This window comes from Syngnathus scovelli, chromosome 10, assembly GCF_024217435.2.
Source record: "Syngnathus scovelli strain Florida chromosome 10, RoL_Ssco_1.2, whole genome shotgun sequence".
Classification (NCBI taxonomy): Eukaryota; Metazoa; Chordata; class Actinopteri; order Syngnathiformes; family Syngnathidae; genus Syngnathus; species Syngnathus scovelli.
Window position 1 is genome coordinate 1163156 of NC_090856.1, and position 25378 is coordinate 1188533.

Genomic DNA, 25378 nt, shown 5'->3' on the forward strand with positions numbered 1-25378 from the left:
ACTTAGTAAGAGACTGAGATGATGAAAACCCCACCTGACACGCACTGTGTGGCTGAATTTAAAAAGTCTGCTAATCCTTTAAGCCAATAACTACAGGACGCAAAAGGGCAGAAAGACGACACAGAAGTCAGACAATTGCACAAGCTCATTCGGAAAACGATTCATCACTCGTTTTGCAAGTGGGCCGATGAAGACAAATGTCATTGTTGAACTTTTTTCATGTATTTAAATCTGCTGTTTGTGGTGGATCATTTTCACAACATAATGATGTCCATCAAATGTCGAATGGACCTCTGTCCACCTTTGCAAAGACCAAGTTTTATTCACTTTTCATTTAACATTTGTTGCAGTTTTGGAGCACAATATTTGTATATTGTCATAACAATAAGGGTGGTCTAATATTTAGTTTTCATTGCGTGAGCGAGAGCAAGGCAAAGATATTGGATACAGCTCAGAGACAACAGTGCCATTTTTGTTTTGAAAAGGCGCGTGATGACACATCCCTAGCTAGAGGTGCTTTATGTTTGTCATCATGTGTTTATTATGTGAATTTTGGAATGCCTCACAGACACTTCTGTGAATTACAAACAAAACGTTTATTTCAAATTTGAAGACTTATTGTGTACGCTAGCTAGCTCTTGCATCAATCAACTCTTGTTCATTTTGAGCGTGTGATATGTCAAGAGGGGAAAACTGTGAAAGAAAATATTAATTAAACTCTCTCTCTCCACCTCTCTCTCTCTCTCCCTCCCTCTCTCTCTCTCTCTCCCTGTATCTCTCTCGTAGTTGGGCCTGCATCAAGTAGAGGCTTCTAATTCCTGAAGTGAAATCCTCTTAGGATCTATTTCCGTTAGGTCTATAGCGTCTTTTTTGAAATCCTCATTAGAGCTGTGCTCATTGGCTGGACAGAACTCACAACAAGCAGCGACAGACAATTCTGTCAAGTCAATCGGGTGCAGAGCACTGTGAAGTTACTTCAAGATATTGGCGTGAAAGGTAAGACACCGATTTCAAACGTACTTACTGTACGTCAATAATTATTCAACAATATATTTACTTTTATTCTGGGGAACATGAAACTAATGTTCCTCTCTTATTCAACCACTTTAAATAGAAAATTTAGAATTGACTTATAACATTTAGAATCGTACGGAGAGATTTAAATAACCTATGAATTGTGGAAGTTTAGCTGCAAAATGTAGTCTTGAGCAAACTCTGATAACAAAGAGCAAGTTATTTTGCTCCAGTGTCATGGGTTCATCTTTCCTCAAAGAACCGACTGTGTATCTGTCTCTTTGAAACACACATGCACATCCAGAAATGAAACAACGACGCATTCATACGAGACTTGGGCACGTGTTCCAGCTAGAACTAATCAAGACAAATCTTTCCCAGTGACAAAGACCTGATATCAGCCAGCTTTAGAGATGCACGAAGACCAAACTCATTGAAACAATTTAATTCATTGTGAAAATACATTTGCTGTGACAGAAAAATCGAACATCCACCAATTTCATACAAAGACATACTTTAAAAATGTTTGCAACATATTGTAACTAGGTTTCATATTTCACACAGTAGCAATCTTCTTTGTAAAAACAGTATCTGTAAGAACTCACAAAGCCACCAAGAGACCCGCTACAGTCAACTAATCCTCTTAGACGGCATTAATTTAATTAAATATCCTCGGAATCTCACACAATCTAACTAACTCTAAGCAAATCTGGAGTATATTCAAGCGCTATTCCAATATGGTCTTGCGTATAAAACATGGTGAATGAGTTGGTCGTGTCAGCTTCATGTTTTTCCTTTTTTTACACAGAAACATGTGTGACCAGATTGACCTGGAAGAAACGGCAACCCACACGGGTGAGTAAAACAATGTTTAAAAAGGATTGTGTGCTTGCTGTGAGATTCCCTCAAACGTTATGCGCGTCAAGTACACTTCAAAATGAATGGGACTCATTTTCGATGGCTAGCAATAGCTGAATCCTAGTTGTGGATCTTTCAAAAGGTCCCAAGGGTGTTATCAATGACTGGAGGAGGTTCAAGTTGGAGAGCATGGAGCAGGAAAACCTGCCTCCCGCAAAACGGGAACTGCTCCGACAAATGTCATCCCCTCATCGGACAAAGGAGGACTCCAGGGCAAATCTTAACCGCAAGGTACATACTATCCCTTTGGGAGACGAAATAGCAGAGAAGATGAAATCCTGCAAAATCCCATTTGTAATTATTTTCAGATGAGCGTGCAAGAGTACGAAATGCTCAAGGAAGAAGACGAGGGCTGTCTTAAAAAATACAGAAAGCGCTGCATGCAGGAGATGCACGAAAAGCTCAGCTTTGGTCCCAAGTTTGAAGGAGTCCACGACCTGGACAGCGGGGAGGCCTTCCTGGAAGTCATCGAGAAGGAACATCACAGCACGGTGGTGGTGGTCCACATCTACAAGATCGGAATCAAAGGCTGCGAAGAGCTCAACAACTGCCTCGACTGTCTGGCCGCAGAATATCCCACCGTTAAGTTCTGCAGGATTGACGCCGTTTCCTCGGGTGCCGCTGAGAGATTCTCAGATGAGGTGTTGCCTACGCTTTTGGTCTACAAGGCAGGCGAACTGCTCGGGAACTTCTTGGCATGCATGCAGCACTTAAACGAGGAGTTCTTTGCCACAGATGTGGAGACCTTCCTCAACAGTTACGGTTTGCTGCCGGAGAAAGAGCTGCCGGTGCTGGATGATGAAGAGGAGCAGGATGTGGAGTAATTTGTAGCTGCTGAGGAACCCCAAAAAAAAAAAAAAAGCTTGTTTGGGTGCTTGGATGTAGACTTGAGAAGCACTATTTGCATATTTGGATTCAAATTAGAATAGCAGCATCACCCAAACAAAAGCCAAAAGCATTTTATGTTAACCAATAAGGTCATATTTTGTTTGGAAATATTTGACCTACCAAGTGCAACATTTGAAAGTGTTTTAGCGCTTCACTGGATTGATTTATAAATTCTGAATTTATACTCAGGTCCTTTAAATTGTTTTGATAGTTAACCAAAGGGCTGTTTCTAGAAAAAGAAAAAAAAAAAAACGTACCAAAGAAATGCGGGTGTGGATCCGGCTTGTAAGCACATCTGGGTGAAAAAAAAGTCACTATATTGCAAATATTATGTGTCGACAACATTTTGTGTGGACAATATTTAGTGCAAACAGAGCTGCATAATCATTAGTGATTTTAGTGCCGCATATATTGTCATTATTGTCAAATGATAATTATCATTTCACCATCATTGGAAAGAATAAAACAACCTGAAATTTCTGTTTTGGTTTGTTTACTCCAATCATAAATCCTAGCACATCGTGTTTTTAAGATATTGATTTTTTTTTTTTATATTGTATTGTGTCATTTAATTGAAGCACTGCCATATTAGCACACCATATTACATTTGCTAAAAAAGCAAATTACCAAGCCAGCTTTATCCTTTCAGCAGAAAAAAACCTAACCAACTGCATCAATTGATATGCTTGTCTACTTTTGTGGTTTTATGCCTGAAGGTTCCGTGATATATCTATCGCCTAATGCTTGCAAAACAGCACTCGATGGCTAATTAGTTTGCCGGCGTTTGAATTTGGCTGCAGTTATAAATATTCTTCTGACGATGAACATGAAACAGTGTTTTCACGTGACCACATCTGACACGGCTTGCGTAGCCTCAAGCTGATAACACCTGATATTTTTTACACCATTATTTATAGACCACGACTTTCTCGAGTTGTCGAAACATGTCGGCCTACTGGTCTCTGACTCCACTCGCCGTCTTCAAGACCGGATGTGCGTTGCAATAAAACGAATCCACCAATATCAGAAACCGAATAACTGAATAAGAATGAAATACTGTTTTATTTGTTTGTTTTTTGTTCTTGGAAACAAATATCACGGGGTGACTCATTATACTGTCCAATTAACCCCTGCCTAAATGATTCTCTACCCTCACATGACTCCACCCCAAATGTGTCTTGCTAATACGTTTCTAATTAATTATACAGATTCACTAATTATAGGATGTTTTTGCCTTTTGTGTTTGGACTTCTAAGAGCCCATCCGGCACGCTCTAGTTCACCCACATAAACAAATTTCACCGTGATGATGTCATGTGCTATAGAGCACACTCTCAGTAAATACGGACAAGGGACGTCAAGGATATTACATAACTTTGATATGTGTTTACTGGCTTTTATCCTGAATGAAAATGTAATCGCTTCATTGATGTGATTGGAACTATCCCCTGATACGTACGTTACAATGAATTCATAGCTGTTGCCTGATTTTCAAGAAAATTGCTACAGGCACATCCCTGCATAATAACATGTAGAGCTCAAGCTGTAACACCCCCCACATTCACCTTTAGGCCGACCTCACCTGTGTTTGTCACGCCATCCAGGCTAATGTTATTCCTTCATCATGTTCGTGCAAATTCCTGCTGCGTCTGAAATATGAAATGTGCACCTGTATGGTGCCATTAAAATCAATGGAATGCCACTGTCAGTATAAATCACTCTTTGGGTGATAGCTTGTGTCACCACGTTTCAACACCTTCAATTGTGTCTTCATTAAGTGTGTTAGTGCTCAGCTTCAACAAAATATGTTTGGTGCATATGGAGGTAACCAGGTGTAACAGCTGAGGTGAAAATAATTCCGCTGCCTGGAGACAAACCTCTCCCTTCATTCCTCTCACGTTCACATTGTTTACTGAAAATGATGATGAAACAAATAAGTACAGTAGATGTATTTTGCTGAGAAAGCAAGCATTTTGTCTTAAATTTGAGAAATAATAACTGACCTGCTCACTTCACAATTTTTAGAAAATACCCCAAAGACGGCGCCCACTCGTCATGTTGTTACATGTAGGGATAAGTACTAATAAGAAAGTTTCTGGAATCCTTTTTTTCAATGGATGAGGTTGGACACGCCCACAGAATTTGAGAGCGAAGACAAGGGCTTTACAATTTTGAAGCAGTTTTCTGTATTTGACAACTTTTATTGTTCAAATTTGGTAAGTTGTTCAAAACACTCTTCTCTGTGGGGAGTCAAATTTCTACGACATCTTTATTTTCAGTAAATTGCAGCATCTTTAATGATTAAACTATGGGACATTCAGTGATAACTTGCTAGGGAATAAAAATACAGATTTATTCTCTGTGAGCGCCATCTGCTGGTGATACGAAATGCATTAAATTAAAATATCTCCCACAATGCACCAGGTATTTGTTGACGAGCATAAATGCCAGTTCCACGCATGCGTCCCTCAGAAAAATGGCGGCACTCATGCTGCAAGACTTAGATGGTTCCGAGCTGTCTAAATTGTCAAAAGGAACACTTAACAAACTTGAGAAGATTTTATCTGATCAATGCTATGAAATTGACACTCTCAAAGCCCAACGGGAGCAATTCCGAGTTGACAGTGGTAAGATATGCACCGTTATTTGGCTTGCTAGTGGTGCTAAAATATTCGACTTCGCTCACCATGTACACCGTTCGTAAATACTTTATTACTGTAGTTTACAATTCTGCTTTAATTTCACATATAGCTCGCTCTTGCTGGTGTTTACACTGCAATTTATTTTGCCACTGTCATAGCGAATCAGTCGCTGTATTAATGCCCTTTTTAGATCAATCGGTAAACAATGCTATGGTTAGCGTACTTATTATTGCGTAGCTCGCAATAACGTAAACTATCACTGTGCTTGCGATTCCCTCTTCTCCCCCAGAGCAACATTCATTTGACAAGGTGAAACAGCTTTCTCAATGTCAGGAGGATTTTCTGAGACAGACACAAGAGCACAGAAACCTTAAAGAGGAGTTGGAGAAAATCGGTAACAATAAACTTTGTGATCTCAATGAATCATGGCCCTTGAGCCTTCATGCTAACTATATGATTTTGCCCTATTTTATAGAGAATGAACTCAAAAGTGCCCGTGAGAAGAACCTTCAGTATGAAAATGCTCAAGAAAAGTCATTTTCAGAACAGGTAATGTGTTTTACTTTTAAGTTGTTCATTCGCTCACTGACGCTAAGCAAGTCATTCAGATTGCCTTAATTCAGTCTCTGACATTGTAGCTATATATATGTTGTGACTACACCACCGACAGTTAAATCAATCACATTTATTCTCTTCCATTATAGACTACGCTTTCAAAAGCCAAGGAAGAACTGGAGACGCAAAAGCTTGAACTTGTGCGGACACTTGAGAGAAGAAGCTTGGAGGTGGAGCATTTAAATGGTACATTTATCTTTTTTCATAGATAGGATGGAACCTGTCCAATCTATGTCTACTACTCTTTCCTCTTGTATATTTTTGTTGCCCCCTTCCCCCAAAAAAACCTATGCCAAGTGTTTTTTCTGTTCATTGTCCCTCTAGGTGAGTTAAGGCAACTGAATGATAAGTTGGTGGAGGTCAATGCCACCAAAATGTCTCAGCAGCTGAGATTAGATGAACTGGACGCAGCCGAAGTCAACATTAAAGTAAGTCATAGTGTATTTGCTTCATATTTCCCCTGGTAACATTAAGCCACAAATAAATTTCACACACTTGTCAGGGGGCATCACCTTACATATATGATGTCATTTGGTGCACAAACGGTAAACTAACTACCTTTTGTTTGCCATTCAGTACAGAGAGAAGCGTCTGGAACAAGAAAAAGAGCTGCTGGCTGAACAAACATCTTGGCTGAATGCAGAGTTGAAGTCCAAGAGTGAAGAACTTTTGAGCCTATCTCGACAGAAGGGTAAAGAAATCCTGGAACTGAAATGCACTCTGGAGAATAAAACGGATGAGGCATGTTTCTTTTTTGTTTATATTAACTTAGACAACGTCATAGACATGGATCTAATGAGTTTATTGTCTGTCTATTTTGTAGTTGAACAGAGTTCAGGAACAAGTGGCCAGTCTTAAAGCATTGAATGAAAACCACCAAAAACAGAATGAGGACTTAATCCACAAACTGAAAGAAGTACGTGGAATCCACTTGATGTTTTGAGTCCAAGCTTTTAATATGTATAAGTTGCAGGACTGGCCAAACAACGGGGTCAATTGAGACTGATATAATGTGGTTGTTATTTTTTCTTTTTTACTTAAGGCCAAGGAGCAGCGGACCACTATAGAGGAAAAGTTCAGAAATGAGCTGAATGCCAACATTAAGCTCTCTAATTTATACAAGGTATGTTGTATTCCAGCAAGACATCAACTTTTAGCACTTGATTGGTACAAACGGATGCTAATGTGTTATTCCCGCTGCAGGGAGCAGCAGCTGATTCTGAGGCCAAAGGTGAAGAACTAGGTCGCGCTGTAAATGAGTTGCATACTCTGCTGCAAGAGGCAGGGGAAGGTATGAGGCTACAGCTAAAAACTGTCATATTTGCCCAAGGAGGAAGATGCTCCATCTTGCCACTCTGTTTTCACCTTTTGTCACAGCCAACAAAGCTCTTGAGGAGAATTTGCAAGAGGCCAATGCTGCTTCGGAAAAGACTGTTGCTGAGCTCAAGGAGAAGATCCAAGTGCTTGAAAAGGAACTGGACAACGCCAATGAGCTCCTTTCTAACTCGAAACTAAGAGGTAATTGGCTTCCGTTTTTCTCTAAGATGCAAGGTGTGTAAATTGTATTATTTTTGTTAGTAAAGCATTTTACATTTGACTGACCATTAACGACCCAATGAAAACAGACCCGTCTTTGAATTCCTTTTTCGTTTGTCATTTGTTCATGATATGTAATTTGACCTATTTTGGGTTTCTAGGTCCACTTGGCACATCTGTGCTCACTGAGGCGCAAATAACAGTGTCTCCGACAGCCGCTGCTGTGGCAAAGATTAAACCTGGAATGAAGCTCACTGAGGTGTGTCAAATTAAATCTCAACTTAGAACGATTAGCCCTCAAAGTATTCCTAAAGTATTTCGGAATTTACGTTTGAATTTGCTCCGCTCACTGTGGGTTATTCTGACTTTTGTTACTGTTATGTAATTTCTTTTTCTTTTTTGTAGTTGTACACTGCCTATGTAGAAAGCCAGGAGCAGCTGCAGATGGAGCGCCTGGAGAACAAGCGGGTCAACAAATATCTCGATGACATCGTGCAAGAAGTGGAAGCAAAGGCTCCCATTCTGAAACGGCAAAGGGATGAGCATGAGCGCATGCAGAAATCAGTGGCCAGTCTCTCAGCCAAGCTGGAACAGGCTGTCAAGGTAAGCAAGCAGGCGGGCAGGCGTGCGCACGCTCCAGTGGTCTAGGTGGCCATTTTTTCTGGCCGATTTTACTTGACATCCTATTTCTTCAATTGTAGTTTCCATTTCATGTCAGTAGCTTTCAATTGTTTGCGTTTCAGGAGGTGCACCGCCTGCAAAATGAAGCTGATGAAGCCAACAAGCGTTCCTCTGTTATGGAAAGGGACAATAAAAGGTTTGAACTGCAGCTTGCAGACATGGCTCAGCAGGTAGGTTCTTTTCTTTTTTTAAGCTTGATGTCGCTATATTTTAAAATGAAGACATTTTGATCCATTGTTTTCCAAATCATTTTTTAGGTGCGTGTCCTCCTTATTGAGCTGGAGGAGGCCAGAGGAAACCCCGTGTTAATTGAGGAGGAGTTGAGCTCTGCGGATGTCAGCAGTACCTCAGAAGTCATTAGTCAACACTTGGTGACCTTCCGCAGCGTGGAAGAGCTACAGAAGCAGAATCAGCGTCTTCTGGTGGCCCTCAGGGATCTCAGTGAAGCCCAAGAGAAAGAAGAGTTGGAAGCCTCTGGCTCCAGGTTTGTTCATAGAATTTATTTTAAGACACACCTTTGCTGTTTCTATCCCTGAAATTACGCCTGGCTTTTTACTTTTTTTTTTTTTTAACAATGTAATGTGTGTGACGTGAACAATTTGGCTATCACAGGCGCGGTGAAGTGGAGCAGAGTTTGGAGACCACTCTGGCTGAGGTGGAGTCTCTGAGAGAGCAACGCAGCCAGCACGTCAAGATGACCGAGTCCATCATGAGGCAAAGAGACCTGTATCGAGTGCTGTTGGCTCAGGCAACGGGAGTGACCTTCCCTCAGCATGGTACTACTGACAATGGAAACATTTTTTAGAAATTGATTCCACACAAACTAATAGTCAAATCTAATGTAATGTTCCTACAAAGCTCAATGTTCTCTTCAAGGTACCTCACCGGAGGAACTCATCCTCACATCCACCCCACGCCGTTCACCTGCAGCCACGCCCACCACCGGGACTCCCGCTGCACTCGTCTCCATGGCAACTGATACTGCCGACGCATTGGAGGCCAAGGCAGCCTTGCGACAGGTACGCATGTCAGCGTTGCGTTATTCTTAATGCACACAGATAGGGGTGGCCGTTAAGAACCTTACTGTTCGGTTTGAATAAAATCCATCTAAATGCAGCACTATTTGTTGATTGTTGTGCCGACCTATACCTCTGACAAAATACAGAATTTTGGACGGATTTTAAATTGTTTATTTGTTAATATATAGTTGCAGGAGGTGTTTTCCTCCAATAAAAAGGAACGACTGGAGAGTGAGAAGGCACTGACCGAGCAGAATGACAAACTCCTGGAGCAGCTCTCAGATCTTCGCTCCCAGAATGCCAAGACGGCAACGCAGTTGGAATTTGCCTCCAAGAGGTCTGTTCTATATTCTAAAGCAGGACTATTTGTTGAATGACTACAACGAAGGATCAAATGAATGGTCTTGAATGTTTGGCATGAACCAAATTGTATCATGTTTTTAGATATTTGCATTTTTAATTCATGGCTTTCTTTCCATAATGGCAGGTATGAGATGTTGCAGGACAATGTCGAGGGCTACAGGAAAGAGATCGCTTCCCTCCGAGAGAAGGAACAGAAAATGGCCTCCGCTACACAGAAGCATGAGCAGACCATCAACACATTAAATGAGGACCTGCGAGCTGCACAGGAAAAACTTGGAATGGCAGAGGTATTTTTCACTCAAATAAAATGCTGCTTGTGAAATCATTGAACTTTAGTCGTTGTCCTTTCTAGGGTCTCTCTGAGGGTCTGCGTAAAGAGAGAGACATGTTGAAGCTAGTTGAGTCTAGGTTGAATCAAGAGAAGGATATGATCCTAAGCCAACAACAGAGTCAGAACCTTTTGTTGACCAACCTTCAGGCTATTCAGGTAAATACCATTCCCTGGAATTTCTCCCTCACTGCCATGCACGCAAAACTATCCCAGTATTGTCTTTTATAGGCTACACTCGAGCGCTCAGATGCTGACACGCGTCAGCGGCTTAGCAGCCAGCTAGAGAAGCAAGAGCGAGAGATCTCTCAGCTACAGAAGAGGTTGGAGCATGAAGTGGAACAGCGCTATTTGCTCAGCAGAAACCAAGAGGTAGCAAACCTGTTGTTGGCCACCTCACATTTTTGTTGACATCAAGTTGATGGGAGACTGCACAATTGTGAATATTTCTCCTTCCTCTGCTAAGATCCAAGTCATGGAAGCAAAGCGGCAACTGGAAACGCAAGTGGCTTTACACCAGAAGACGAAAGAGATGCTGAATGCTGCCGAGATGGAACTCCGCTCCCTCAGGGTGGAGCAAGGTGGCAGCGAACAACGTCACATCCTGGGCTCCCCCTCCACGCCAAAAACTAGAGGTTGGAATCGTGTCCATCTGTCCCATTTTTGAGCCAAATATTCACTTGACCATCTTTGAGTACATCAAGCCATTCATTCTTAAATTGTTCCTTCTCTCAGTTTCAAATCAAGAGCGGGAGGATCTTCAGGGTCGCTTGCTGCAGGCAGAAACACGGGTAGAGCAGTTGGCAGAGAGCCTTAAAGCAGCCACTTCCAGCATGGAGCAATACCGAGCCATGGCTATGAGTCTGGAGGAATCTCTGGAAAAAGAGAAACAGGTGACGTAAAACCATCATGTTAACCTTTTTATAAATAAGGGCAGACTTTTGCCACGTGTTTAAACAATTTTAAAACATGTATATTTTCCATATTTCTACTGCGTAGGTCACGGAGCAGGCTTGTGCCTCCATTGAAACTCGTGTGAAGGAGGCTGAGGAGCAGCACCGCGTTCTTGAGGAGAAGCTTCTGGAGGCTGAGAAAGAGAAACAGAATATAGAAGAACAAAATAGGAAGGCAATGACCTCCCTGAACGAGCAGGTAGTCCATTTTCTTTTTAGACTTTTCTTCACGCTGCGTTTTTTTTTAAAAATCCATCCATCCATCCGGAAATGGATTAAAAAAAAAAAAAAAAATCTTCTTCCACATCTTATTAGATGGATGGGCTTAAAAGGGATCTGATCAGCGCCCAGGCAGAACACCACATGGCACTAGAGCGTTTGTCAACTGCTGAATCCCAGCAGCTGCAGGCTTTACAAGACAGCCAAGTGCAGGTAAATAGCCACCTCCCCCCCCACATAGCATAGTGGGTATTTTTCTATGATCTGAATTTTGTTTTCCATCCATTTTTTGTAGGCTAAACTGGCAGCCGAAGCACAAGATAAGTATGAGCAGGAGATGATGCTGCATGCTGCGGATGTGAAGGCTATGCAGGATGCCAAGGCTCAGGCCCTGCAAGCAGTCGAGCTCAGACATCAGCTCGAAGAGAGTTCTCAAAGAATCAGCGCCGAGCTCATGGAGTCCAAGATATCCTGGGCGGAGCAGGAAAAGATGCTCAAGGTTGCTTCTGAAACGGGAAAAAAAATGACTGGATTATTATCTACTGTACATGCCGGTCTGACCAGCTTTTTCTTCTGTCATCTCAGGAGGAGATGTCCAAGATAGAAAGCCGCTCTGAAGAGTTGCAGAGGCAGAACACTCTCTTGCATGAACAGATTGAGGCAATGAGTAGCAAAATGGCAGAGAATTTGCAGCGTGCTTCAAGTGAGAGTCCACTTAACATCTCTCTGACTGAGGAAGGCAAATCTCAAGAACAAGTCCTTGAGATTCTAAGGTAGCATATGAATGATGCATATTCAGATCAAAATAATAGAATTACAATGTTTTTTTTTTTTTACCATTATGTGTCAGGTTTGTGCGTCGTGAAAAGGAGATTGCAGAGTCTCGTTTTGAGTTTGCTCAAGGGGAGACTTTGCGTTACCGCCTAAGGGTTGAACATCTGGAACACGAACTAAAAGAGGTTCAAGACAGCTTGAGTGCTGCTCGTGAGAGGATGCAGGTAGGTTTGGAGGCTAGAGGAACCCACTCTCCTCCACCCTGCTCACAGACGTGCACTTTGACTTAATTGGATGAAAAACATCTATACCTACTTTCTACTTTGAACCAAGCTTGCTCTTCTGTATCAGGTGACAGCAAAGACCCTGGCCCAGCATGATGAGCTGATGAAAAAGACTGAAACCATGAGCATTCTGATAGAGACAAACAAGATGCTGCGAGAGGAGAAGGACAAATTGGAGAAAGAACTACAGCAGACCCAAGATAAGGTAAGTTGTGTTTTGTCTGTGAGTGTGTGTAATCCCATACTTTCCAGTTTCATGAAGACGTCTCACCTCATTTATGTTCCAGGTGCAAAAACTGGAGTCGGATGTTTTGCCACTGAAACAGGCAAACAATGAGCTGAGTGAGAAGAGCGGAATGCTACAAATGGAGAAAAAAATACTCGACGAAGAAATCAAGCGCTGGAAGGCTCGGACGCAGGTTAGTTGAAAGAGCAGCCAGTGCAGCCTTTTCTTTTGACGACCCATTTTGGCCTCCAGGGGGCAGCTGTGGAGCTACGGATTCCGCAGCCCTTATTTTCCGACCCAAATACTGAATTGTAATCTTTTGCCATTACACCTCAATCGTGTTACCTGTGTATTGAAAGTGCGCTGCTTTATGCATTTATTTTTTAGCATTTGGTGAGTCAACAGAAAGATTCCGATCCAGATGAATACAAGCGTCTCCATACAGAGAAGGAAGCGCACCTTAAACGTATTCAGCAGCTCACTGAAGAGAACAGCAGAATCAAAGCAGAGGTTATCAGGTGAGAAATTGGAATGATATTTTTTGCTTTATGCATGTGAAAAGAAAGTTCAGTAGTCAAGCAGTACTGTGGATGCTCAAATATTCAGTTTGGCACCTGTTGATTTGCATATTCTCAGTTTTTTTTTTTTTTTTGAATATTTGTCTTTAGGTCCAACAATCTCACCACATCCCAGCAAAGCCAAATCCAAAACTTGCTTGATAATTTGAGCAAGATAACTGATGAGAGAAATTTGCTGAAAGAAGAGGTTGTTGCCAAAAGTCTTGACATCCAGGAGAAGGTGAAGATGATTACCCAGGTCAAAAAGCTTGGACGCCGCTACAAGATTCAGTATGATGAGCTCAAGGTAGAACATGACAAGGTAAGGGCATCAAACATTGTTTATACTATCTTGTAGGTTATACCATGAATGAATCTTGTACTGTACTTCTTCTAGATTACAGCTGAAGCTGCAGGCTCAAACAAAGAAGAAGAGGCACGTCAAGCCTCGGTTCAGGAACTGCAGGTACTTAAAGATTCTCTTAGCCAAGCTGAAACCAAGATTAAAGACTTGGAGGGACAGCTGGAGAACATTAACAAGGTACGCCATCAAATATGTTCTTTCTTGGTCTTGAATATTGTGAAACAGTTCATGGCCGAACATTTCTAGTGGCTGAAATGGTACAATTTGACCGAAAACTCTTTTTACGTTGTAAAGGTGGTTGCAGAGCGTGAAATGGAGGTACACAATGCTCAGGAACAATCTTCCAGGCTTCAGACAGAGCTGGGCAGGCTAAGGCAAGAGCTGCAGGACAAAGAGGAGACACTCAAACAGCAAATGGCAGACAAAGTGGAAAAGACCAGGAAGGCCATGCTTTTTGCCAAGCAAAGAATCAACCAGCTCCTGAGTAAGAGGGCGATTCCCATTGTATATTTGTGTGCTTAAGTCAAATACTGAGAATGTTTTCAATTGGTAGGGATGAATAATTCAAGCATAGAAAATATGTCAATCTTGTTCTTCGCATCATTTGTACTTTTATTTTGTTGTTCTTGGTGTTCATTTGAATCTTAAATATGCATGTTGTGTCCAGGCGCTAAAGATGAGCTGCAGAAAGAAAATGAGGAGCTAAAGCAGCGATTTGAGGAGCAGAAGCAGCAAAGTGACGAGTTAGAGGTGCGCGTAAGCGCTATCAAATCTCAGTACGAGGGACGCTTTAACCGACAAGAGAGAGAGCTGAGAGAACTGCGAGGTCAGCAAGAGAGACAAGACCAAAAAGATGAGTCTTCTGAGGCAGGTCCAAGCAAAGTGAGTCTCGGCGCCTAGTTCTTCTTTTAAAAAAAAAAAAAAACCTTGTTCTGTAGAAAATGAAATCAAATTTATTTCTGTTATGGTTCTAGCCTCAGGAGCAGCAGAGGAGCACAGAACAGCGACAGATCAGTCTTAAGTCTACGCCAGCTGCAGACAGGGGCAGGTATGATGCACTCACTTGTCCACCAGATGTCTTCACGGTGTGAACTAACCGTGTTGCCCGCCATTGCCCCTAGTGCCAGTGCCTCTGACCCGCCAACTGCCAACATAAAGCCAACACCTGTAGTGGCCACGGCTAGCAAGCAGGCTGTCAACCCAGGGAACAAACCCACTCCAAGGGCAAGCATCAGGCCCATGATCACCCCAGCCACGGTGCCCACTCCAACACCCACCGCTACGGTCATGCCCACAACGCAGGTCGAGACCCAGGAAGGTGAGTCGAAATAATGCCGTGGACATACGACATTCGAAAATATTGTTTGGAGCCGCTCCAAAGACGTCCAGTAACCTGAAGACTTAAAGGAACATCAATTGCGATATTCATTTCATAAATTTGACATTACGTCTTAACTTCCTTGCAGCCATGCAGACCACAGAAGGTCCGCCGGTGGAGCACGTGACTGTGTACGGGAGTGCCAGTGGTTCTGTGCGCTCGGCGAGCCCCAACATCCAGACCACCTTGGCCAGCCCCATGCTGAATGTGCAACAAACCCAGACACAAGCCACAGCTTTTGTGCAGCCAACGCAACAGCAAAGCGTCACCCATCCCGAGCCAGTCAGTCAGGAGCCGCCGCCTGTGATCATTGAGGCAACGCAGAGCTCGCAGGTGGAATGGCCTTCAACATCCTCCACCTCTGCTGTCTTCGGAACCGGTGAGAAGAAATTAAATCAGTTTTTGATTGGAAAAGTACTGTACAAATGGTTTCGAGTAGAGTAGGTTAACTCGACCAATGTTCAACCTCACGCCAAATGAAATCCACTTTTGATGTTTAGTTTCAGCCACACCAGGATCTTCTTCTTCCTCCTCGTTGTCCAAAAGACCCCGTGAAGAAGATGAAAGTAGCAGCACAGTTGTCACAGATACTGAAGCCCCTCAGGAGGACACCTCCAGGGCTCCTGTACCCAAGAAGCTGCGCATTATCCAGAGAGTGGGTCCCGAGGTGAGGAGCTTGCACAGCTTGCATAGCTTTATTTGGAATTGTATAAAAGACACTGGTGTCGTTTGGGTCTCAGGAGGAAATGATGGCTGATGACAGCGCTGAAGCTGAGGGAGTGGTGCCGACAGACAGTCAAGAAGGTGCAGAAGCCAGTCAGGTATGCTAACATACAACACTAAAAAGTAATCAATCCGTCAAGTGCGCATCCATTTATTTATAATGGTCACTAGTCCTTTTTATGTTGTAAACAGCGTTGGTTGTTTGACCTTATAGACTGAAGAGCTTGCGGCTCTGGATGAAGATGATGAGAGTGCAGCCTCTCAGTCTACCACCATGCACCAAGAAGTTGCTCTTGCACAGAGTGAAACTCCTGAGCAGCAGCTCGAAGTCATCGTCATCGTAACCGATACGGAGAGTGAGGAAAACCCTGAAGAAGGGGATGAAGAGGAGGATGAGCAGGTAAAGGGAAAAAAAAGAAGGAATATCAGTCTGATAAAGGCGCAAGAATTTCCACCAGCCTGTTGTTTATCATCTGTAGGACTACGAAGAGGGCGATGAGGAGGAAGATGACGAGGAGGAGGTGGAGGAAGAAGAGGAGGAAGAAGACGGGGGGATCGGCGAAGACGGAGAGGAGAGTAACGAGGAGAGCGGAGAAGGCAATGAAGCCTACGAAGGAGATGACGCAGAGGTTTGATTAGCGCAACTCTCCTGTCATGTACCCGCCGTGACATTATTGATTTGAACACGCACCCACACGCTTGTCATTTCCAGTAGATGTTAACCCTTCCCACGCAGGTTTCCAGCACAACAACTCAAAATTTCCACTCTAATTCCTACCGAATGGACGGACGTCTGTGTCATGAGCTGCACTTGACACGGGTCTCAGTTGCACGTCCAGCGTTCACCATGAGTCAGTGTCTGCACAGCACCAATTTGTTGTCTGTCACGTGTCATCGGCTGGAGTGAAAGTAGCCTGATCATCTGCGAACTTCTATCCATGTTGTTTTTGTGGAACTCGCTGGGTCGGGTGTTATGTAATCAAATCCTAACTGTTAACAACCTTTGCTGGAAAGAAAAAACACTCGCCAGCTGGCTCTAAATGACTGACGTTGGCACTAAGGTACATTTGCGTCCGAACTGAAAATGTGCGTGACCCCGCAGGTCTCCCATGCGTTCACCTTTCCAGCTTTTTTTTTTTTTTCTGTCCATCATTCTGCTTCCCTTAGTTGAGACATTGTTCGAACTTTAGTGTGCTCATATGTTTTTCCTTCTTACAATACTTTTTTTTTCTTTTTTCTTCTCCTCGTCTTCTCAGGGAGTTGACGTAACCGACCCAGGGACAGAGACGGAGGAGAGTTTGGGGGCGTCCGACTCCACCCAGAGGCCAGCAGATTCCCAGACGGCAAGCTGTAAGATCCAGGAAATCTTATTAATGCACACGTGTAGCTCCACCTTGGTCTCGCCCAATGTTCTCACAACCTGTCCAGTCATCTAATTAGTTATCGAATGCTTCACCATGACTTGAAGAGTTGTAATGTTGTCGTCTGTCTGAAGGAGAGGGTGGCCAAAATTGTCCTCTCGACAGTGCTCTTACTTAAAGAGGAATATTGGAATATACTGATGGTCACGCTAAACCAGAATATTGTAATATGAAAGACAATTTTGTCACTCTACTCTCATTTCCAAACGTTTTAGTTGAGGCCACCACAATGGAGGCCTTCTCTACCGAACAACCCATCACAAGCTCCGGTATACGTATGCCCCAGTCGCCAAGGAGACCAACACATCCACTTCCCCCCACCCAGGTATGGAGAACATAGATTTACTATCTTTATTAATATGAAACTCGGGTTTTCGTCTGCACAATCCAGCAGATTTCATCCAATTTAAATATGCCTTTGTGATTCTATCAGATGTCCCAGCGCATCCCTGCTCGTCGCCAGTCGGCTGGCAGGGTCCCTCAGCTCTCTGGGATCCCCAGCAGTGCTGTAAGTCACGTCTTATCAAAACTTGCTTCATGTGCACACAAGATGATACTCATGAGCCGCTCCTTTTTGCAGCAGCACCTCATTGACGAAGACGACAGGATGGTACCGAGCGCGCCCACACTGGTGGTGCCGCACCGCTCGGACAGTTTTGACCAGGCTGTCCAGTAAGTCTCACACGAGAATCATTTATTGCCGGTTAATACATCACCCAATAATTCAGCAATAGCTTTGTGTAGTTGTTGTTGAACAACTACATCTCGCGAGGGCGCACGTGCCTTATTTGTCATGTGGGGTCGAGCACGGGTGGCACACTGCTTTGGTTTTTCTTCTTTAGAGTTCACAATGAAGTCATCACTTTTATTATCAACAATCGTCTGCGGCTTCTATAAACTTTAGTCTTTCCGTGCTTCTGCCAACAAATGTTCCCTGGAACTCTGGTGTTTTCTTCTTCAGCAGCTCTCCCCAAATGACTGCAAGGACCTTCCGTTTCGGCCAATCGGACGAAGTGCCGCAGACCAGCTCAGATCTCGGCCAGCTTGCAGCCCAAGGAGGTACACCCCCCACCCCCTCCGCCCAGTTATGTACCCACTTTTAATCCAAAAATTGTGCTGGTCTTTAGGTCTTGGGATGTTTGACAGCCCCATGTTCCTCACATCTCACGAGGAGGAGTCTGACAGCTATAGCGTGCCCACCACACAGCTTCAAGTGACAGCCCCAGGTATCAATCACTTAGTTCTCATTTGGACACGCGTGCAAAGAATCGGTGCATTTACACTGACTGACCTTTCTCCAACCCGTAGTCTTCTCTGACGCCGTTCCGTCAGATGCAGCAGAGCAGGCCTCTCAGTCGGTTCCCATGGTGAGCACGTCCACTCCCGGCATACTTGCACCAGGCACCGCCAGTACAAGCGAGGAACGAGACGACGTCTTCCTTGAGTCCGACCCCGATAAGTAAGTCGCTGCTGTCATCACAATCGTTATCTGTGTTGGAAAGCCAGCAGCTGTGATGGTTTCAGGGGCGTGCGTTGTTTTCTACGCTTGGGTCTCTGCAGGAGTTCCAAAATGTCTTCCGCTAAATGTTAAAGGTAAATGTGTATTTGACACAAGTTCCAGGCCCAGTGCCGAGAGTTCGGTGGACGCTGTGGTATCTCAGGATGATTTGGTGGAACCCAGTCAGCCTTCCGACACAGCCAGCCTGCCGTCCACCAGCCAGGAGCCTTCGTCCAGCTCTGCAGGTGCATTGGGTGATGGAACATCACCGGCCGGAATTCTCAGGACATCTAACTCAAAACGGTCCTTTTTGGATTCTGCACGGCAGATACGAGCAGCGCTCCGACCAGGGCTGCACCAAGCAGACAGCTGCAACGTTGGCCAGGGAGCCGAGGTGGGCGCGCCAAGAGAGGAGGTAACGTTTCAGCCAAATCAAATACATCTGAGCTGCTCTGCGGCTAAATCAATTATATTTATACTCATCAAGATGTAGAAAAATTACAACTGTAAAATGTTTCATTCCTTGGTCTATATTGAGATGCACTTGTAAGAAAAGAAGCATGCTTCCAACATGACAATCTTTATTTCATATTAAATATACCGTTACAGAATGATGAGTATTTCTTTGCATGCGTTTGTCTGTTTTTAGTTGGAGATTTGAGGTGCACTTTGTTATGTCACTGTGTGTAATATTTAAAGCCGCATTGTGTATTCCAACAGGTCAAGCGTTTCCTTCCCGAGGAGTCCATGGCAGACGCATTGCCAGGTGAAAGAAATCCTGACAGTCTCCTCAAGTCAGTCTTCTTGATCTCTTTCACTTGTTCTAAAGCATTCTGCTTTTGTTATGGCTTACAAACAAATAATGTTTTGATCACCGTCTATGCTGAACTTTTGTGTTTTCTGAACCATATTATTAAAAGTTTTAAAGCAGTCCAACACAAAGGCTTCCTGAAGTGGTCTGAGCGCATCAGGCTGTTTTGGGACAATTGATGAAGTTGTTCTGAGCTGATGGGTTTTCTCTCGGGGAAGTGACAACGGGCCGCTCACCGTCCAGCCGAATATTGTACGATTTAGCTGTAAGACACAAACGCAACAGTTTGTTTTGGGTTCTTTCAAATATTTCACCAATTCCTGTGACATAATACAGCTGTTAAAATAAAATATAAAACTTAGAGCGTCACATTAGTACATTCTTAGTAGTCTTTTAAGCTGCACTTGCACTGTAATGGAACTTTGACTGCGGTCAAAAGTGCAATAAACTTTTTTTGTTTTTTTTTAAATCCATCCACTGTGTCTGGCACACCCAAACATATGGTCCATTTTCTACACTCTTGATTAGTTTAAAATGTGTTATTTAGGTCAGGTGTTACATACTTCTAGAGAAGACATAATATTTGTAGCCCTCTGGTTCCCTGTAACTTGGGACAGAAACAGCCGAAGTGATGGTTGTGGGGAATCCTCGCCAGGCCGTTCGGATGTTGATGGTGGCTCCCAAAAGTGAAGCTGGAAACAAATCGCCTTTGTCAAAAACAACTCGTTAACATTTCACTCCTAAGGTTTCTCATAAATGCTGCTGAGGCCCTTTTTTTCCCGTGTGTTAAATCTCAGAGGATCAGGTTGTCCTTTTTGCTCAAAGCATGACTCATTTTCCAGAGTGCTGTGTTGAAACTCAAAAGCGGTCTGCGGGAGTTCACCCAAAGTTACTGCAATAGTCACGCACCAGTGTCACTATGACAATTACCGCATAATTTATCTCGTGCGCCAATGTCACTGTGACATTTAGCGCATCATTTCACTCCAAATTGGCTGAAATCCACGCCATACTTTTCTCAAGTTGTGTTATTCCTACCTGCTTGGCGCGCCACTCGCCTACGGACTGTGTAAATAGCAAAATGGGGTTTCTTGTTACATGATGGACTGCTGCCAAATTGATAGGAATATTTCTGCACCGTTCCACCTGGAGAAAATAACAGAAAGTTGTCATGAGTTCATCCAGGAATATATCTCCTAATTGACTTTGGTCACCTCTTTTGAAGAAATAGACAGATTCTCTCCTTCTACGATACTGAGGCACAGACAAAGCAGCTGTGATGTGACCGTTGAGTCCATCAAAGCCTGTCTCAACAACCTTTGGATATCCCGGCTCCAAATTATTGTTGGCAAACCTCCAGTACTGGTTTCCCTGAAAACCACATGAAACTTATCTAAAACAAGATTGTTTCTCAAGATGAGTGAGATGAAGTCCAACAAACCTTGAAGATGTATGTTTTCCCCTGACAATTGCAACGGGTGAACACAGTGTCAATGGGGGACGGGACACCCCACGTTTCTGTGATTCCACGGGCTGGGCCCGGCACCCTGTTTTTGTCCAAAAGCCAAAAGTAGTGACCTGTGGACAGGAACAATTACACCTATTATTAGTGGCTGCAGAAGAAAATATGTACGTATTAAAAAAACTATGTTAACTAATATGACCATCGTGTGACTGTCAAATCCAATTGTACATGATGATAGATGATTCATGAATATGAGTGTCTCAATGTCAGAACCTTAACGATTTAACATCTGTACTTTATTTAATGTTTTTCTCCTTCAAATGATTTCTGGCGCCGACCGACCTCTGAAAACCGCAATTGTGCCGTTCCTTAATGTGGTGACTGCACTGGCAGGACGCCCGCTGCACAAGTTGGTGTCATTGCTGTCATCTGGAAATAAAGGAAAAACATCACAGTGGGGGGAAATGAAAATAAATAGAACCGCAACTTCATCTGAAGGTGGGCGGTTCTGGCAGGGATCTGATTTTTTTTTTTTTTTTTTTTTTTTGAGGGGAGGCAATTGTTTGAGCTGTTCACTTTCATAATGTAGCACTTGGAAAAAGAAAAACCTTGAAAATCATAAATTCAATACCATTCCAAGACCTTTTGATTTTCTGTATTTTCTTAGAAGATTGTTCTGGTGTTCAAAGCAAGTATTTACCTGCTTGGTAGTTTCTGGAGCTATCCGCAGTTAGCACTACATCCACTGGCTTAGTCCCAGGTTTGAGAGCGGGCTTATCTGCTGGGGCTGTAGTCATCAGTGGAGTGGAGGGAGTTGTCTTATCCTGACCATTTGGCTTGGATTCAGATAATTTAGTACTGCTGGGTTTCTGGGTTTCTGTTACTGGAGTGATGGAAGGTTTTGCTGGTGTAACCTCATCGGCCGAATCACCCTGCGATGCATCTGTGGGTGAGGGATCAACAGTCGTGATGTCAAGGTCCGATCCAACTGGAGAAACACTAGCGGAGGAATTCTGAGGATCTGGTGAAGAAGAAGGGTAGCTTGTAGTGACAACTAAAGTGGTTGGGATCGATGGTAGAATAGTCGTTGTCAAATCAGTGTCCTCGGAGTTTTCTGGGTTTGTGGAGGAATCTAGGGGCACTGAAGTTGTGGCTGACTCTTGTGACGGATTTGGTGATACTGAAGGTGTGGATGACTCTTGTGTTGGTCCTGATGTTAGTGCAGGCGTGGAAGACTCTTGCGATGGATCTGGTGATACTGAAGGTGTGGATGACTCTTGTGTTGGTCCTGATGTTAGTGCAGGTGTGGAAGACTCTTGCGATGGATCTGGTGATACGGAAGATGTAGATGAGTCTTGTGTTGGTCCTGATGTTAGTCCAGGCGTGGAAGACTCTTGTGACGGATCTGGTGATACTGAAGGTGTGGATGACTCTTGTGTTGGTCCTGATGTTAGTGCAGGCGTGGAAGACTCTTGTGATGGATCTGGTGATACGGAAGTTGTGGATGACTCTTGTGTTGGTCCTGATGTTAGTGCAGGCGTGGAAGACTCTTGTGACGGATCTGGTGATACTGAAGACATGGATGACTCTTGTGTTGATCCTGTTGGCAGTGCAGGCGTGGAAGACGGATCTGGTGATACTGAAGGTGTGGATGAGTCTGTGGGATCTTGTGGCGGTATTGAAGATGTGGAAGAATCTTGTAATGGTTCTTGCGGGCTTGTGGATGGCTCTTTTGAGGGTTCTGAAGTTGCAGCTACGCTAGGTGCTGCAGTGGAAAATGAGGGTGTGCCCTCAGTTTTTTCAGAAGAAGCTTCAGTCGGAGCATCTGTCTGTGCCCCGGATGCTGTCTCCTCACGTGTGGTGTCGGCAGTCGGGGAAGGTTCCGATTGAGGTGTTGAAGTCGGACTGGCCTCGGAAACTTGCTCAGTCGCAGTGGTGGCTTGTGGAGTTGTTCCTGGTAAAGTGGTAGCATCGATATCTGGAAGTGCAGGAACATCAGATGAATCCAAATAGCTCATCTCAAGTACAGTAGCACTTCTGACATGTAAAGGTTTAATGGTTGACTTTGTCTACCACTGCTCAAAATCAACCTCAAGTTACAGGCCATCCTACCGGAATCTTTACTAACCTGGACTCTCAGTGGAGGTGACGCCATCAACCACCACAGTTGGCTTGACCTCATTATCTGAAGGTGTTGTCGCCAATTGAACTGTCTCTGTGCTTGCCTGTGGAGTGTCTTCAGTCAAGGTGGCTTGAGTGGAGAGCACATCCAGTGGGCCAGCAGATGAGCCATACCAGCTCTCGGGTGTGTGACTTTCGTATGGATCGTCATCACTGGGAATGGTCTCGGTGTACAGTCCTATCGTCACGACGTTATAGTGTGAAAACACTTCAATGTCAAATTTGTGAAAGAATTGAAAAACGGCATTTAACTCACCCTCACTGGACTCATCTTTTGGAAACGATATTGGACTCACCAGCGGAACGTCATTATTATCTGTCAGAGGAAAATATGAATTATTAATGTACTGCATGATAAAGAGCCTCCCTCTCTAAAAACATCCCTGATTGGTTAATAGCCCGTTGTCAGATGACGAGGTGTGTTGCAATGCTTTTGTCAGTATGGAATTGTTTTCTTTGTCTCTTGGGCACAAAGTGGTGCCCATTTGCCTCCCACACTATGACAGCACTGCTTTCTTGTGTTGATGTTGGCCACTGAAGCTTGTGCTTCTTGGCCCCTTCTGCAAGGTGACCAAACCGGAGCAACAGAACCACAATTGCCTTTGATAATCAGGTCTGGATCTTTTTCAAATCGGAATATTTTGGACTGGAGAACTTTTGCTGGAATCCGTCCATCCATCCATCCGTCTATAGAACTTTTGTTATTAGTGCCGCGGATCAAATTTCAAATTACCTTCATCGTTTTCCTCACCAAGTGCTGAAAGCGGCTGTTCTGCTTCATTTGAGGTTTCCTCTGTTGGAATATTAATTTAAAAAAAACGTTAGCCTGATCACCATATCCATATGTATTTACAAAACACTTATCTTGTTCAAATGAAGCAATCTTTTTATCAAGCTAAATATACCTTTGGGGGTTTTATCATCTACATTATCACATGAATTACTCGTCCCTGGTGCTGATGCACTGGATTCTCCCTTGTTTTCTTCTGTGGTAATTGTTCAAACAAAAAAATCCATCAACCAAATGTGTTGATTCCTGCATGCATTGCATGCTACATGCTCATCGTCATGCAGGACTACGACTATTTCTACAACTATAGTGCCTGGCCTGTTGTATTTCTTGATGGTGTTGTTCATGCAAGTGAATTGTTCTCCAAGACACGATTGTAGCTTTGTATGACAAATTCTACGCTGATCATGCTGAATGTGCCGGACAAAGCTTGCCTTCTGCATCACAGTGGAGCTTGTAATCTGGACAACACTGCTTGAATTGAACACAATCCGAGTCACAGCTACACAGTTGGCCTCTCTTGAATGTTTCCCCACATCGACCTCTACAGGAGTTTTCTGCGGCAGATATAAATGCAACATGACACAACTCCAAAATGACTCAAGTACATTGACATCATTTTGTTGTTGCTGTTTTAACAATGAAATCCAGTATAATGATCAGTCTTAGTGTAAGATATAAATAGATATAAATACCTGACTACGAGGATCACGATAAACCAAATCAGATTTTTGAATGAATATTAAAATGTATTTTTCTGATTGATTGAATTGATTAATTGAATACTAATCCATTATTAAATTAATCAACAATTAGGATTTAAATTTTTCAATTCAAGACTTTAATCCTCCTTTATCAGACTGATAATGCAAAATGAAATGCACCTACCGATCAAGATTGAGGGTTCAACATTATTGAGTGTAAAAGGGGACTCACTTGTGGTGCACTGAGATTCAAAATCAAGACAGCATTCGCCGTAGGCCAAGCAGCTATAGTCACATTGGCACAGGTAACCTCGGTAGTACTCGTTACCACATCTTCCCTTGCAACTGTCTGGTTACGGGAAGAGCGCATGGAAGACTGGTCAATGATTGCCACCATAGTAAACATCAATGAGGACAACAAACACGTCAATCGAAAAGCAGCGTACTCACTTTGGCTGGCGATTGGAGACCAGGCACAAGCCAGCAGAAGAAGTGAACATAGAGGAGTCCAAGACATTCTTGTTTGGACCTGAAAGTAAGCACATCAACTTGTTGGTTGTAATGGAAAGGACTGGAATTGCTCCCAAAAATATCCCTACCTAGTTTCAGGCTGTGTGTAAAACGTTGGACTTGTGCTCCTTTTATAGGCTGAGAGAGGCCGGCAAACTTTGTCATAATTGGCAGATTTCGTTCTTTATTGGAAATGACCTCACAGGCAGGCAGGCAGGCCGGCCGGCCGCTGGGAGGGTCTTCTCGTTCAGACAGCGCATTTCCTCAAAAACACCTGAAAGAACGCCGACGCACATCTGTGCCAGGCAGACTTCTGAAAACACCAACTTTGTAAAGAGCCGCCACACCTACAGTACATCACTTTTTCCACATTTTGATTTCAAAATGGAATAAATGCATTTTTCCTCTCAAATTTTTACACAACACTCCACAGAGACAATGCAAAGTTTTCTTTTGGAATTTTGGAAATAATGATTTATCAATAATTAAAACTAGGAAATTACATTTGCCGCAAAGG

General features: G+C 43.5%; 3 protein-coding genes across 7 annotated transcripts; 2 read left to right on the forward strand and 1 right to left on the reverse strand.

Annotated features, from left to right (window-relative positions):
* Positions 1 to 786: 786 nt before the first annotated feature.
* pdcb (phosducin b) lies at positions 787 to 3300 on the forward strand. Its single transcript, XM_049720605.1, has 4 exons — positions 787 to 996; positions 1823 to 1869; positions 2015 to 2163; positions 2241 to 3300. The coding sequence occupies exons 2-4, from the start codon at positions 1827 to 1829 to the stop codon at positions 2754 to 2756; spliced, it is 708 nt and encodes a 235-aa protein (XP_049576562.1). The 5' UTR covers positions 787 to 996; positions 1823 to 1826; the 3' UTR covers positions 2757 to 3300.
* A 1973-nt stretch (positions 3301 to 5273) lies between these two features.
* tprb (translocated promoter region b, nuclear basket protein) lies at positions 5274 to 19331 on the forward strand. Of its 4 annotated transcripts, none has more exons than XM_049720066.2 (51): positions 5274 to 5446; positions 5751 to 5855; positions 5937 to 6010; positions 6166 to 6262; positions 6401 to 6504; positions 6653 to 6817; positions 6900 to 6992; positions 7119 to 7199; positions 7280 to 7367; positions 7454 to 7594; positions 7774 to 7871; positions 8018 to 8215; positions 8356 to 8463; positions 8551 to 8777; positions 8906 to 9069; positions 9170 to 9312; positions 9501 to 9649; positions 9800 to 9962; positions 10028 to 10162; positions 10235 to 10375; positions 10470 to 10638; positions 10739 to 10896; positions 11003 to 11155; positions 11272 to 11388; positions 11471 to 11674; positions 11761 to 11948; positions 12026 to 12173; positions 12301 to 12438; positions 12521 to 12652; positions 12847 to 12977; positions 13128 to 13338; positions 13414 to 13557; positions 13675 to 13864; positions 14048 to 14262; positions 14355 to 14428; positions 14502 to 14698; positions 14847 to 15137; positions 15259 to 15425; positions 15499 to 15579; positions 15696 to 15881; positions 15961 to 16110; positions 16738 to 16831; positions 17118 to 17227; positions 17336 to 17410; positions 17483 to 17574; positions 17864 to 17961; positions 18030 to 18128; positions 18211 to 18361; positions 18518 to 18645; positions 18729 to 18815; positions 19121 to 19331. In XM_049720066.2, exons 1-51 carry the CDS (start codon positions 5296 to 5298, stop codon positions 19168 to 19170), a joined length of 7053 nt encoding a protein of 2350 aa, XP_049576023.1. In that variant the 5' UTR covers positions 5274 to 5295; the 3' UTR covers positions 19171 to 19331. The 4 variants fall into 4 exon arrangements, with proteins under 4 accessions (XP_049576023.1, XP_049576031.1, XP_049576039.1 ...); XM_049720074.2 differs by having other exon boundaries at positions 17867 to 17961; XM_049720082.2 differs by having other exon boundaries at positions 17486 to 17574.
* On the reverse strand, positions 18965 to 25067 carry prg4b (proteoglycan 4b). 2 transcript variants are annotated; one of them, XM_049720146.2, is made up of 15 exons: positions 24951 to 25067; positions 24802 to 24880; positions 24584 to 24700; positions 24082 to 24204; positions 23763 to 23843; positions 23591 to 23650; positions 23114 to 23173; positions 22805 to 23035; positions 21377 to 22654; positions 21019 to 21105; positions 20653 to 20789; positions 20426 to 20582; positions 20250 to 20357; positions 19775 to 19903; positions 18965 to 19474 (listed from the first exon to the last, which is right to left on the reverse strand). In XM_049720146.2, the coding sequence occupies exons 2-15, from the start codon at positions 24866 to 24868 to the stop codon at positions 19368 to 19370; spliced, it is 2742 nt and encodes a 913-aa protein (XP_049576103.1). In that variant the 5' UTR covers positions 24869 to 24880; positions 24951 to 25067; the 3' UTR covers positions 18965 to 19367. The 2 variants fall into 2 exon arrangements, with proteins under 2 accessions (XP_049576103.1, XP_049576136.1); XM_049720179.2 differs by lacking the exon at positions 23763 to 23843.
* Positions 25068 to 25378: the final 311 nt, after the last annotated feature.

What these genes read in the sequence shown, in the direction of transcription:
- pdcb (XM_049720605.1), top strand. Translation starts at nt 1,827, where the DNA reads ATGTGTGACCAGATTGACCTGGAAGAAACGGCAACCCACACGG. An exon ending in AGAAACGGCAACCCACACGG is followed by an intron (nt 1,870 to 2,014) that starts GTGAGTAAAACA and finishes ATCTTTCAAAAG; the next exon opens with GTCCCAAGGGTGTTATCAAT. An exon ending in GGGCAAATCTTAACCGCAAG is followed by an intron (nt 2,164 to 2,240) that starts GTACATACTATC and finishes AATTATTTTCAG; the next exon opens with ATGAGCGTGCAAGAGTACGA.
- tprb (XM_049720066.2), top strand. Translation starts at nt 5,296, where the DNA reads ATGGCGGCACTCATGCTGCAAGACTTAGATGGTTCCGAGCTGTCTAAA. An exon ending in GCAATTCCGAGTTGACAGTG is followed by an intron (nt 5,447 to 5,750) that starts GTAAGATATGCA and finishes CTTCTCCCCCAG; the next exon opens with AGCAACATTCATTTGACAAG. An exon ending in CCAAGGCAGCCTTGCGACAG is followed by an intron (nt 9,313 to 9,500) that starts GTACGCATGTCA and finishes GTTAATATATAG; the next exon opens with TTGCAGGAGGTGTTTTCCTC.
- prg4b (XM_049720146.2), bottom strand. Translation starts at nt 24,868, where the DNA reads ATGTCTTGGACTCCTCTATGTTCACTTCTTCTGCTGGCTTGTGCCTGG. An exon ending in CACAATTGCGGTTTTCAGAG is followed by an intron (nt 20,790 to 21,018) that starts GTCGGTCGGCGC and finishes TCCTGTCCACAG; the next exon opens with GTCACTACTTTTGGCTTTTG. An exon ending in ATATTATGTCTTCTCTAGAA is followed by an intron (nt 19,475 to 19,774) that starts GTATGTAACACC and finishes TGTGTCTTACAG; the next exon opens with CTAAATCGTACAATATTCGG.